Source organism: Ascidia mentula, chromosome 5, assembly GCF_947561715.1.
Source record: "Ascidia mentula chromosome 5, kaAscMent1.1, whole genome shotgun sequence".
NCBI classification, from domain to species: Eukaryota; Metazoa; Chordata; class Ascidiacea; order Phlebobranchia; family Ascidiidae; genus Ascidia; species Ascidia mentula.
The window spans coordinates 10481241-10494452 of record NC_138570.1 but is presented as its reverse complement, the minus strand read 5'-3'; the positions used below and the strand labels follow the sequence as shown (position 1 = coordinate 10494452).

At 37.7% G+C, this 13212-nt stretch overlaps 2 protein-coding genes across 2 annotated transcripts; both read right to left on the bottom strand.

Annotated features, from left to right (window-relative positions):
* Positions 1–3256: 3256 nt before the first annotated feature.
* On the bottom strand, positions 3257–5441 carry LOC145903453 (uncharacterized). Its single transcript, XM_082991533.1, has 5 exons — positions 5248–5441; positions 5005–5054; positions 4819–4926; positions 4547–4681; positions 3257–4146 (listed from the first exon to the last, which is right to left on the bottom strand). The coding sequence occupies exons 1-5, from the start codon at positions 5277–5279 to the stop codon at positions 3965–3967; spliced, it is 507 nt and encodes a 168-aa protein (XP_082847659.1). The 5' UTR covers positions 5280–5441; the 3' UTR covers positions 3257–3964.
* Positions 5442–6680: 1239 nt separating this feature from the next.
* LOC145902389 (sodium-coupled monocarboxylate transporter 1-like) lies at positions 6681–10869 on the bottom strand. The gene is made up of 15 exons (XM_082990336.1): positions 10779–10869; positions 9974–10042; positions 9705–9878; positions 9443–9630; positions 9320–9385; positions 9135–9254; positions 8918–9072; positions 8636–8776; positions 8409–8538; positions 8260–8348; positions 7996–8173; positions 7849–7935; positions 7571–7743; positions 7412–7512; positions 6681–7267 (listed from the first exon to the last, which is right to left on the bottom strand). Exons 2-15 carry the CDS (start codon positions 10014–10016, stop codon positions 7035–7037), a joined length of 1878 nt encoding a protein of 625 aa, XP_082846462.1. The 5' UTR covers positions 10017–10042; positions 10779–10869; the 3' UTR covers positions 6681–7034.
* Between the last annotated feature and the right edge of the window lie 2343 nt (positions 10870–13212).

Genomic DNA, 13212 nt, shown 5'->3' with positions numbered 1-13212 from the left:
TTGCGTTCTATAGCCCGGTGCGCCTTATGTATGAACAAAACACTAATCAAAGCAATTTATTGACAGTGCGCCTTATAATCGGGTGCGCTTTATGGTCCGTAAAATACGGTACGTCCTTTGACCTCGCACAAGATCGACTGTATCTCTTTCTCCAACTCCTTCTCCTCTATTCCATTTTATTCTGATACTTTATTGGATGCTGCTTTCTGAAACAAAGCATTACCAATCAAAATAAAGATTGTTGCCAAGCTTCGGGTTATTTGTTTAATTACAATACTCAGAGTTATAACTGTTGTCCATGTTGTTCTGGAAAGCTAAGCAAGGTTTGAAGAACTTGCTCAAAACAGACAGTCGCCTTACCTAGGGGCAGTCAATTTTAAGCCTGAGACAGCAATCGCCAAAATAAAGTAGCCTAATTGTTGGTTTATTGCATATTCGACTAGTTTTCTTTTTTTTTAAATTGGACTGTAACGATTCCCCTATTGGCATGTATTTGTCAAGGTGGTAAAGTGGTTTGAGATTTGGTGCCAGTATAAGTCGTTTACTTTCAAACGCACAAAATTTTTTGGGAAAAAAATTGTATTTCGAGACTCTGCAGCTTTTACTGAGCGGTTGCGTAGTGTTAAAAACTTAATGGCATCATATCTTTTGCGATCCCCACCCAAAATAAATTTGCCTGTTTAGATGGCCAAATAAACGCATACTGCAATAAATTTTTGGACAAAATCCATGCAAAAACTTTCAGCACTCACTTTAAATTTTTTAACGTTCAGTGATTAAGCGCGTTAAACCTACAACCAAGGCGTCGATTTTTTATTGCGTGTCGAACATCTTGAGAAAAATTGTCGTACGTATCGAAAAGAAAAATGTCGTATTTGGTAACTAACGCACGAGAATGACCATATTTCGATTACATGATTCTTGTACTTACATAAGTTTAGAATACACATTGAAATAACGACCAAACAAATAAAAACCTTGCATGTTGTAGAGGCCGCTAAGTCTCTTTTCGATTGAACAAAAATTACTACTTGTTTTGTAACAATGCCACGTGTTCGGTAACAATGCTTCAAACAGTCAAATTTATCTTGGGTGGGGATCCCAAACGACGATGCCAAGTTTTCAACACTACGTAACCGTTCAGTTAAATGGTTTTATTTGATAGAGACTCGAAATACAAATTTCTCCCAAAATATTTGTTTGCGGTTTAAAATTAAACGACTTATACTGGTATCAACGTCTTTGAGTCGCTTTTGCCACTAGCATCTACGGCAAAAAATTAACAACTACATGTTAATTAGAAAATCGTTGGCGTCGAATCTCCGATAAAAGAAAACTAGTAAGATCGATGTGAATGTTGCAAGTTTGGCGTGATCGATATGTTAGGCCTTAATAAAGTTATTGTAGTAATTCAATTTATGGACATTTGTAGATAACAACAGCGTTTGTCTGTTAGTACTGCTGCATACCGGTAACTTAACATTTAATCACGCCGTCTGTGTCGAACATCGGCGTTGCGTATCGAACACTTAGAATGCTGGCGAAAAAGGCATAAATCGATACCCTACCTACAACTAACCATTGTTTCCAAACATGGAGCATTGTTACGAAACAAGTACCATTTTTCGTTCGATCGGACCTAAAAAAAGAGACATACCAGCCAACAACGAGCAAGGTTTTTAATTGTTTTGTCGTTATTTTAACGTGTATTCTTAACTTATATATGATGTCAAGAAGACAACACTTTTCGGCAAAATTGTCAGGTCATAGAAGAGAATAAACTAAGACTGGATAAAATCATCTAAATTTTGCAGTGGCCCGAAACGAGCTCCGAAAATTAAATTGTTGAGCCGCAAATTCAAGATAATCCTGCTGCCGTGAAAAGAACACGATCTACCTTCAAAGCGTTAGAAAGTCCCATACTTGCGTTTGGAGGGATCCAAACAGCAAGTGGCCCAGCACGCCCCGATTTCAGAAATGTTGAATGATAGGTTATTTCATGCGGCAAAGTCCAAGTGCTGATATAGTCCCGACTTGTTTATTTGACAAATAAACAGAAAAAAATGTCTGTTCAAACTTACTGTCCGGGTTATCCCCTATACCCAAATTCATGTACGGGCCGATACAGACGTCTTCTCTAGAAGGGAGGGGGTACTAATCCAAAAACTCATGACGCAATATTGCCGATCGCCCCCATTCGCCAACTCCGAATACAAACCTAGGGCCGGTTCCCAAAAGTTTCATTCGACCTCGCCGTTAACCAACCTAAATTTGAAAAAGTCAAATTTATTTAAGTTGGCAAAAATTTTCCTTCGTCTCTTTATTTCCTATAAATACAGCATTGTCCACTTTTATCTTTAGTCGGGGGATATCCCTTTCATCTTTAAAAGGGAGACGTCACTAAAAAGGGCATTACGACCGGCCCTGTTCAAGTCCGTTCAGGGAGCGTTAAAGTTGTAGTGAATTCAACCTTTAATATTTTGGGTAAGCTGCATGCAGATAGCCATTGTTTCGACCTATAAGATCTCACCAGTGCAGCTTGTGTGACTTTCAGACGTCTTTGCTGACCAAACGGCCAAGCAAAGACTTCCACTTTGTGGTGACTATATACAATCACCGTCATCCGTTGGGCACCAAACTTTACGGAGAAAATAAGGTGGAAACACTATGGCCAAACCATCTGAGTCCTTCTAAGTTTTGAGTCGTTCGGTAAAACTAATGATGACTTTTCTGAAGGCTTCTGGGAAATCAATTTCACGAATAAATTCACACGATGCAATAAGTATTAGACCCCTATATAGCCAGAGTTGCCATACCGTGCTTTACTGCCTGGAATTAAAGGTTTTTTCGTATCTCGATGCGAGTTGTCACTAATTTCGCAGTAGCTTCATTACTGTTGCTTTGAATAAAATGCGTTGAATATATTTGTAACCAAAAACGGGATTAATTGTGCTATTACCATAGACAACTTGTTAAGTTGTCTATGATGCTGTTACGTAGTCAAGAAAACATACAAATAAAAACTATTTTGCATGCGGTGGCCCGCTATTCCTCTTTGTACATTTGAGTCCAACTTCAAAACGTAGAATACATGCGTAAAATTGCAACGTGTTTACCAACGAAACTACATCACTTTAAGCACAGCTGAGCGAAACTGCATCCCATTGCAATAACGTAACCACTGGAAAAAAGTTATTTCGTCCTTAGATGAACGAAAAATGACACTTTGTTCAATAACTATGTCACGTGTTCGGTAATAATGCTCCATGTTTGGAATGTGCAGTTTAGGCACGATGTTGTTTTTAGGTGAATGTTAAGAAAGTTTCTGTTTTCCACGGGGATTTCGACAAAAGAAATACAGTGGTGTTTATTTAGCTATCAAAACATACAAAAGTATTTCACAAAAGATTTTCCGCCCCCCTGGATATGCCTATGTCTTTCAGCATAGAAAAGCAGCTTAAATTTCTTACCGGAACGATGCACCGGCGATCCCAAAAAACTACCAAGTCAGTAAAATTGTATTGGTACTGGCACTGCAAATATCTGCTTTGTGGGATCAAATGCGTTGTTATTTGGCAGCAAATCCCCAAAGAACAGCCACTAATGAGCACCCATTTAACGATGTATCATATCACACGACAATCAGTAATGAATAGCAGGTAAATGCCCTTGTGGTAAGTGCTAGGTGGTATTAAAAATTGTTTGCCTCCCTCTTGTTGGGCCAAATGTGGGTTTTGATTTCCTATCAATAAAACCAGTCCAGTAATCACAGATCAGTTTTCTCACATTATTGGTGTCACTTTATGATTCAGATTAGCATAATGTGGAGTCTATACTAGCCATCATAACACTTTTTTGCTGGATGACAATGCTAATGTAAAACATTATTATTTTAAAACGGTGTTGGTTCACTGTTTGTGTTCTAAAAATAATAGTGATTGTCAACCAGTTTAAATACTAACACTCATTCATTGTTAATTGCAAAATTAAATAAAAAATGTTTGTTGTGCTTATGTTCATCCATTGCACTTGCAGTTGTTGCAGTGGTGACTTTTCCTGATTGCGATGAATGTAAAAACCTTCCTGAATTTGAAGTTGTGGTTGCTGAGCTTGTAAAGGCAAATTCCTTCTGCTGCTTCATTGCATCTAAAATAAAATGTATTATTCTCTGACATTACAAGAAAAAACAAAGGGTAAATAAAAGTAAGGTTCACAGGCTTCACAGCCAAGGAAATAAAAGTATATATCTTTTACTTGCAGTAGCTTTTTACTACAGGATCAGCCTGGCTTTTGATCAGGAATATATATTTTGCCGTATGGGCATCTTCAGTCTCTACAGTAAACATAATAAATGATGTCTGAAAAACAACAACAGTAAATCACATATACGGTGATCGCTAGGTCTGCATCTGCAGTTTTAGTTAGATCTTAATATTTCAATTTTTGAAGACAGTATGTTTTACATTTTACTGACTATACCTTGATTGATCAAGGTTACTAGGTAAAATGAAAATTTATAATTTTATGATATTGCTGTATTAACAACCTTTATCCCATTTGTTTTCATTTTCCTGAATTTTCTTGCGGTAGTCACCAAATGTCTGGTGCATTAGTTGCCTTTTCTTTACTAGTGGGGCCTTGGTTGATGCTAGAACTTTGATGATTTTTTCAGTTTCTTGAGCTAGGTACAAACAATACTTGGATCACACCATCCATTGACATTCTAAAGCTAGGGTATACTTTCCAAGAACAAGAACTACAGCGAAACAAAAACACATGATACAAGTTGTGCCTCAGCTATTAGTTTAAACCAAAAACCTTGTTTTGCTGTTGCTTTTTGAGTAAAAATTCCCATTCTTAGTTGTTCAATGCACCAGTTAATTTCTTTTTGCAATTGTGCATCACCAGAGGGAGTGATTTCAGTTTCTAAAAATGTATGAAAAATTTCTTTTGTAGAAAATACATGGGTAGTAGTAGTATCTAGTATGCATTGCTGCAGCTTACTTGGTGATGTTTCAGCTCCATTCACTTTTCTTTTGTTCAAGTTCACATTCCTAAATACAACAGTAACATTGACTTAGGTGGTTTGCAAATTTTTAGAAACAATGAAGACGAATCCAAAAAATTGTTGTTGGTTACAGGACCTTACTAAAAACATTTTTCAACGCATTGGTCTAAAAAATTCGATTAAAACAGTAAAGCCGTTTATCAAATAGAATAAATGCTTGCAACACAGCAACATAATACCTTTTTCCAGATACTTTTTGTGACTGAGGCATTTTGTGCTTCTTCACATAGTAAAAATTTTGGAAAGAGGCATGTACATAACGCAGAATAATAGTTTACACAAAAATAATTCCGAGTTAAGCACCAGCCTTGCAGCTGCAGAGGCATGTATTAAAACGGGAAATACCCGCAGTGAGCACCTTCGTATCCGAATAATATGTTATCTGTTTATGAAATCACTGAGTTTTTTTAAATGGTTATTGAGTGCCTTTCGCTTTTTTTCGCTTCGTCGGCGAAAGTTTGTACACAATACGTATTGTATGTGCAATGAAAATCATTGGTGTGCGTTTATGTTACTATTAGGTAGAAATCTTATTCTAAAAAGCACGATGCAAAATGTTTTTCAAATGGCAATTTTAAACGATTCTTACAAAAGTAGGTTTAAAGTCGTACGATTTTCTTTAATAAAACCAACAAGCTTCTTAAAAATGAACACCTGTTTAAAACGTTTACAAGATAGTAAAGGGATCTAATTTTACAACGTAAACCCGGCCACATGTGATATGATTAGTAAAAAAAATTATTTAAATGCAATTTAGTCCGGAATGGTGATTTGATAATTCAAAAGAATTTCAGAACGCGTGTTTACAATTTTAATTGCTATGTTTTCAAAAAGCAAGTGTATATAAAAGTATGGGCCTAAAAGCGAAAAATGTACCGGTGCGAGTACCTTTAATTCAGATTCCGCATGACATTGTCGGAGAAACCCAGCCTTTTGGGATAAAAATCCCTTAATTTACTGACCCCTATTTGCCGTTCATGGGTCCTCTTATCAGACAGGGGTCCCTGGTGCGCCACACCGGCTGCACCTCACTCTGGTGGGGCCCGATATCGGCTATAAGGGCCATTCTTTGAGTTTGTGAATAATGGAAGTAGGCTAAATACTTTGAATAGCACGCAAGTCATACAACAAATTAATGTCCTTATTTACGTTTTCTAAAATGAACATGAGCGATTTTTGCACCATTGCATAGCAAAAAAAAAGATTATGAATGGCGGAAATCATTTTAACAAGCATAGGATTATATTTTGTCTCACGCAACTCTCAAAAAAATTCTTTGTATGCCAATTCTTGTTACACATTTGACTAATTTATATAAACTTCCTATGTTGCTTAGGTACATTGTTCTTAAAGTTGAGGCCAGCTCCATTGGAAAGCGTTTTCAATTTCGAAGGGGCCTTAAGGAATGTCGAACGACAAGTTTGTTACACAGTTACAACAGAAAAAATAACTAGAAACAGATAGAGATTACACCTGGTTCGAACCGTCGGAAATGTTTTCCGTTTTCTCTTTTTCCACAAAATTTTACATTCTTTATCATTAAACCGCTTTCAAACATAAAAAGACGTGAAAAAATTGAAATCCAAAGGACTTAGGTTTATTGAAGAACAGGTTATATTGAGGTGTTATATAAATTGTCAGTGATTAGGCCTATTTACACATATCCCACTTTCTGACACATTTTTGTTATTTGGAGTTTATAGTACGCCTGTTGGTTAAGGCAACAAAAAAAATTGCATTTGTTGTTATGAGCGGTATACATGATTTAATTCAAGAACTTGCAAAAAGAAATAACAAAAATGCCCAATCATTTGTGATTTCATGTTAGGTCCATCTCTCCTACGCAAAACGGCTTAAAACTTCGTTGCTGCCAAACTGGTGTAATCAGTTGCTCTTTAGAAAATGAAAAAAGTTTGGTCATGATGTGGCTGTCATGATACAAGATTGTGTTCTGCTAGACAATGTTTCAAAAGTTAGATTCCCCATCGGTTTTAAACGCGTGTTTTGGTTTAGATTCTCCTTCAGTTTCCAACACATTCAGAGGATGACTTTCCTGGTTTTCTGAGTTGCCTTCGTTGCGAATCATGTGATGGGAAGCAGCCGACCAACTCGAAGATCTCTCCAACGCCGAGTTTTCCTCCTCGCCAAAAAACAAGGGACACAACAGGTTACGGGCAGGAGGATTTTTTTTGCTGCAACCTGTAAAGTGAAAACACTTGTTTATATGTGTGTTACACAGTTTAACATCGTCGTAAAAGAAACACGTTATATTGAAATTAAAAACATGTCCGTGTTCGACCGGCGCTTATTTCCGTAGACACACACTGAGCTTATATACATCACCTGTAGCGAGGCTTACGATACTTCCCACAATCAAGCAAGTTAAACATCCAAGAAGGGCAATGTAAATATACGACAATGCGTAAAAGTCAGCTATCGGTGGTCTGTAACAATATGACGTTAATTTTTGAAAACATCAGAGTGCAAATAAAAACAAGTTACCTTTCCACCGTTGCTGTGTTGTTTGCAGGTGTAATACTTGGAGCATTGAAAGGACACGAATCTGTCGAACGTGGCAACACACGAAGAAATTCGGGCGGTATTGGATAGATTAACGAACCAATGAAAACCCATAGAGTTGATGCTAAACCGCTTATAACGCCTGTAGTCGCACCCTAAAAAATATATTTTGACACAGTGGATAAATTTAATCTATCGTCTTGTTTTTTAGCTTCAAAAATACTCGATTCGTCTAAACAGTGGGTAGAAAAAGTACTTACCCAATGGTTGGTAAAAGGCATCATAATTCCCATTGTGAAAACGCCAACAATCGGCCCACCTATAATCCCTAGAATGCTATAAGCCATCTGTAATGCAAAATATGTGTAATATCGCCTTTGGGTAATTGACGATAACAGCCTACTTACACGAATTAGTCCGCCTACTACTGAAGCCATGTATGCCAAAAGAATGTACATTATTCCAAACACTATGACTAAAATCTTAGAAGTCATTAGGTATTTGTGGGGATTCCAGTTGGTATTTGGTTTAATGATGTCTTCCAGGGCTACACAAGCCATTGCATTCATTCCAGAAGATATAGTGCTAGAAATAATTAACTTAAAAATAAATATGTTGCTGCCGAAATACGGCCAGCTTGAGATATCCGGTTAACTGCAATGTATAAGTACCTCAGTGAGCTGCTGTAAACCCCAGCTACGAACAAACCCGGAACGCCTGGCAAGTATCCTAAAGTATCCATGACAATATAAGGAAACAACTGAAGTAAAGAATAAAAAATCTCATTTAGGCTTTTCGATAGTAAACAACAATTATTTACCTGATCAGATTTGTTCACTGCGTGTGTGTCCAGTGGATCACAAAATCGGTAAGTGGCGTAAATAGTTAAGCCGGTCATTCCGGCCAAAACCAGTATAACGATCAGACCAAACCCATCCAAAAGTATGGCTCTTGAAAATGTATGCATGTGAGTTTAGCAAAAAAGTTCGCAGGCTTTCCCAAACAAAACCTTTGCAGAAAATAACAGTCGAAACACCACGTACTTACATTTGTGCGTGGGCTTTTGTTTTGCAACATACGTATCTTTGAACTTGCGCTTGGTTCACCCCATTGATGCTCAACCAAAAAATTGTTCCACCAAAAATTATCGACCAAAACGTGTGGCGTATGCGAGGATCGGCTTCAAAACTGGATGCCAAAGATTAGGTATAAAGTAAACTGAACCCACTAGAAGGTCATTGACCCGTTAAAGTCGGTCAAGAACCACTACAAAATTGGGTTGAGGGAGAAATGGTAAAAGAGAGAGAAAGCTCAACCGTTCCACTTAACTGCACAAAGTCAATGCGCCCGCCTTCCACTGCTGCGTCCCAAATATTTCCAAATCCGCCGTGGTTAATGCTGCCCTGTATTACCACTGCAATAAATCCTGACATCATGATTATAGTCTGCAAGACATCGGTCCATATCACAGCTTTCAGTCCGCCCTAAAGAACAAAAGGACATAATTTTTGTAAAAGAAACGTCAATTATAGTTTTGAAGGAATACCAGTGCTGTGTAGAAGATGCACACTACACCGGTAGAGAGAATAGCAGCCCACATATCAAAACCAGTGACTTCGCTAAGAGCCAGTGCTGGACCATAGACCACCACACCACCGTACAGCAGCTTAAGAAATCGATAAAAGTTATTGAAAAGTAAACATGCTTGCTTTGCGCAGTGCAAACACACACCGAAAGTAGGAAGTACATACAGGTTACGACTAGCCTGGTAACTCGATGAAACCTCAACTCCAGGTACTATAAAAGTAATGAAGTCATTACAGTTTGCTTGGAAGTAAATTGTCAGTGCTTTACCTCGTAAGTACTGTGGATACCCAGATCATAAAACACTGGCATGTATATCCAGCCTATGACAAAGCAAATTGTGCCGTACACAATTGCATAATACGAAAACATGGTTCCGTAAATGTAGTACTCCGCCGGTACGCCGAGGATAGTAACGGAGGACATGAAACTGGCAATTAGACTCATTGCAACAGGTCCTGCAAAATGCCGCATCATAAAATAGCACACTGGCTGCAAAATTGCAATCGAAATTCGTGTTTAGAAGGCTCACCGAAGGTCATTCGACGATTTGCCATCAAGTATTCGGTTGTGTCGTTGCCAAACTTTCTTTGTCTATCGCGAATTGCAAAAAACAAACCAATTGCAGCAGAAATGAGCAACATTATTGCAAAAATAACGTAGTCCACAGTCTGAAACATGTTTTTCTCCAGTGTTGGTGATGATCCTTGTAATATTGGAACACATTTTTTGTTGTTTTCTTTTCGTACAAACGGGACTAAACCCCTTTGGCATGAAAGAAATTTATTCAAGTTAACTTACCCGTGACGTAGGGCTCGGCGGTGGATGCTAACGTATCAGCCATTTTCAAAGTTTATATTCTGATACCACCTATATAAAACATACAAAAACTTTTGTCAGCAGTTTTACTTAAAAGCTACTTTGCCCATCCTTAAATTTAATTAAGTCAAAACTTTGCTTTCTGCGCGAACTCTGTGTCAACATGGCAAAAGTAGACGAGTTGATCATTAAACTCTTATAAAAAATGTCTGCACTCCATTTCATCGGTTGAACAATTTTGCGAAACCAAGTTACAAAAGCTGGTTCTTCACCAGCATTTTGCAAACCCAATTTACAATTGTGTGATAACAGCTTATATGTTGCAAAAAGGTATTATTAAAAACTACTTTAATGTATTTCGTCGGAAATTTCTCGGCTTTATATAACTTTTTCTACATACTGATCTGCTGAAATAAAAAATACGCTAGTCAAGTGGTACTTAACTGCATTATTTAGCAAGACGCAATTATTTTTTGCGCAATACAGGATAGAAAACATAAAACTAAATCCAGAGATTTCCTCAACTGATGAACAGTAAATCTGACTACTATGAATTGCTGTGACAAAAACTTCAAATGCCGAGGAATGCTTTGGGTTTGCTTAATTACCTATACTGCCTTATCATTAAATCTAATCAGCACATAATTATCCAGAAACTGAAGTAGATCCAGAAATCATGACAATGTGCCCTAAGCATTAACATACAGAGCTAAGTATAAGATATAACAGTGCATTGCTTTCTTGTTCGCGCCGCAGACAAACTTCTCGCTTGACAGCACAAATTTACCTTCGTGAAGTAACACTTGCGTGCCAAGAAGAATATCTCATGAGCAACCAGTGCAAACCTATAATCAGTTGCAGATATACGCAGCCTTTCTATTTTGCCATGTATATCGTAAAACGCATCTCCATTTAGATTAGTTGCAAAATGGGTTATTTATACAGAGCTAAAATCACGACGACGGCTTGCGGCTGCAACACATGTAAAGGATCAATCTTGGCTAGTAAGGGTGACATGTGCGACAACATGGCAAACATATATTTCTTCCGATTTGTGCATGTCATATATAAGACTTCATGTCTAGACAGAGGTGCTGTTTGGGAACATAAAGCCGCCAAACTGGATGTGATACGTGCTAAACATTTATTATTTAACATTTTTTCAAGATTTTAATCTCTCAATATCTATATTTGGTTTATCTGGATGCGCATCCACATATAATTAGTAACCAGCGATCTGCCAAATGCAAGCAGAGGTTGGTTGATGTGTAAAAGAAAATGCAAGAAAAAAGTGAGCGGCAAAACAGTTGAAATTTAACCTGAGTGAATTTAGAGAGAATAGCACTTCTGCGTTCCGCACTTGGCTCCTGCGGTTAAACTAAACCACACATAATGCCGACGTAAATTCGGCTGTAGTGCCGCCGAAAGTACCTGAGTGTCAGATAATGTTAAACTTACCACAAACGAAAGATATGACATAAGACACAACTTCCAGGCAGTTCGAGTAAGTGCAATTAAAATTCTAATTGTTAAAGCTAGACTATATACCAGGGGTATGGGCAAAGTTGGTTTTTAATGCAAGAGCCATCTGCATCTGAAAGTGGTAAAACAAATTCCACAATATATAGCGGTCTAAAAATAAATATATGTGGTCTGAAAAACGTAGAGATAAACCACTGACATCAAGGGTGCCTGACAGTTCATGGAAACAGCTTTATGCAAGTAGTTCAATGTACATCGATAGATCGTTTCGAAATTTCCAACAACACGGCTGCTTATAATTGGATCGCTGTATCGAACTTTCGTTCTTCAACCGAAGTGTATTGTTTTTTGTAGCGTTTCTCTCATAGGCCTACATGTTGTGCCTGCATCACAAAATACGCATGACTTGACGATTGTATTTGTGCAAGTTTAGATCAATGTGTTCGTCCTTCCAAAACATCAACAAAATGTGCATGGTTCAACAATATCGAGCAGATTTAAATCACCGCTATTAAATCACCCTCGGAGCACTTGTCAAAGAGGACATCTCGTGCACTCGGTTGGTATTTTCGTAATCCGTCATAAGAAACACAGCACCATACAAGAAGTGTAAATTTTGGGGTAACCATAGCCAAAAATAAAAGCTTTAAAGTGCATGCGTGACACGGAAATATAAAACATGTTAATAATTAAACTAAGAGATGTTCATAACTTTAAAACATTTTTTGCGAAAAAAGTAGTTTGATACGGCGACTGGTTTCTGAGATACAGCTAATCAAAATCGCATTTTTACCGCTGCGAACGAAACCGTGCGAAACAAGATTATTGTTCCGTGACGTCATAGAAGGCGCTTTAGCCTTGCGAGTGCTGGCAGCAAGCCTTATGCGTAGGAATGGAAAACATTGTAAAACTAGTTTAGTATAGTTTTGCATTAAACAGGTCACAGCAAGTGAACAAGTGCAACAATCGGATTTTGATGTTAATTTGAGCTAGACAGATTTCGACCTATTATGTCTCATTTAGTTGTGTAATAATAAAACAGTTACTAGGACAGGTTGTTCTTGTTGTTACAGCATTTATGATCGCTAACGTGATACATGAACTTTTGAAAACATAAAAGAGACAAACCGTCAGTTTGGCATTGTCGTTTTGTTCACTCACAGCAAAAGATAGAAGTAGGCGTAGGCGTAGGTTAATTGAATTTTGAGGCTGGCAAAGACCGCCGAGAAAGGCCGACCAAATTAGCTGATTGTGCAACACATAAATGATTTATTTAATTCGCCAACCAACCACTAATGTATTTTTCCCAATATACTTTGTAACTAGAAATGTTGGCATTATCAAATTAAAGTCAACACAAAAGTAAGGTTAAAGTTATGACATCACACCCCAAAAAACGTCATGTAATGTCACAGAGCAAAGAAACGTAGCATCCCCGTCTTATCGAAGTACAGAGTAATGTCGTTGCTGCTGTATACCCTTTGGTCTTGCGATAATTGGGGACAAATAATCCTTTGGTTTGTGATATCACAGTGACATATTTTTGTGTGATATAAAACCTTATCCTGCCCTTGAGGTAACGTAATCTGTGAACTCTTCTATGTTTGAAAACATTTGATATCTGCAATATAAGGCGCCTTCTCCTATCCAAACAATCCGTTTTTTCGACGCAAGCGCCTTGTGTGATGTCATTTTCGCCACGCAGCGCAAAAAATTTTCGAATTTTGGTCGCCGCAACT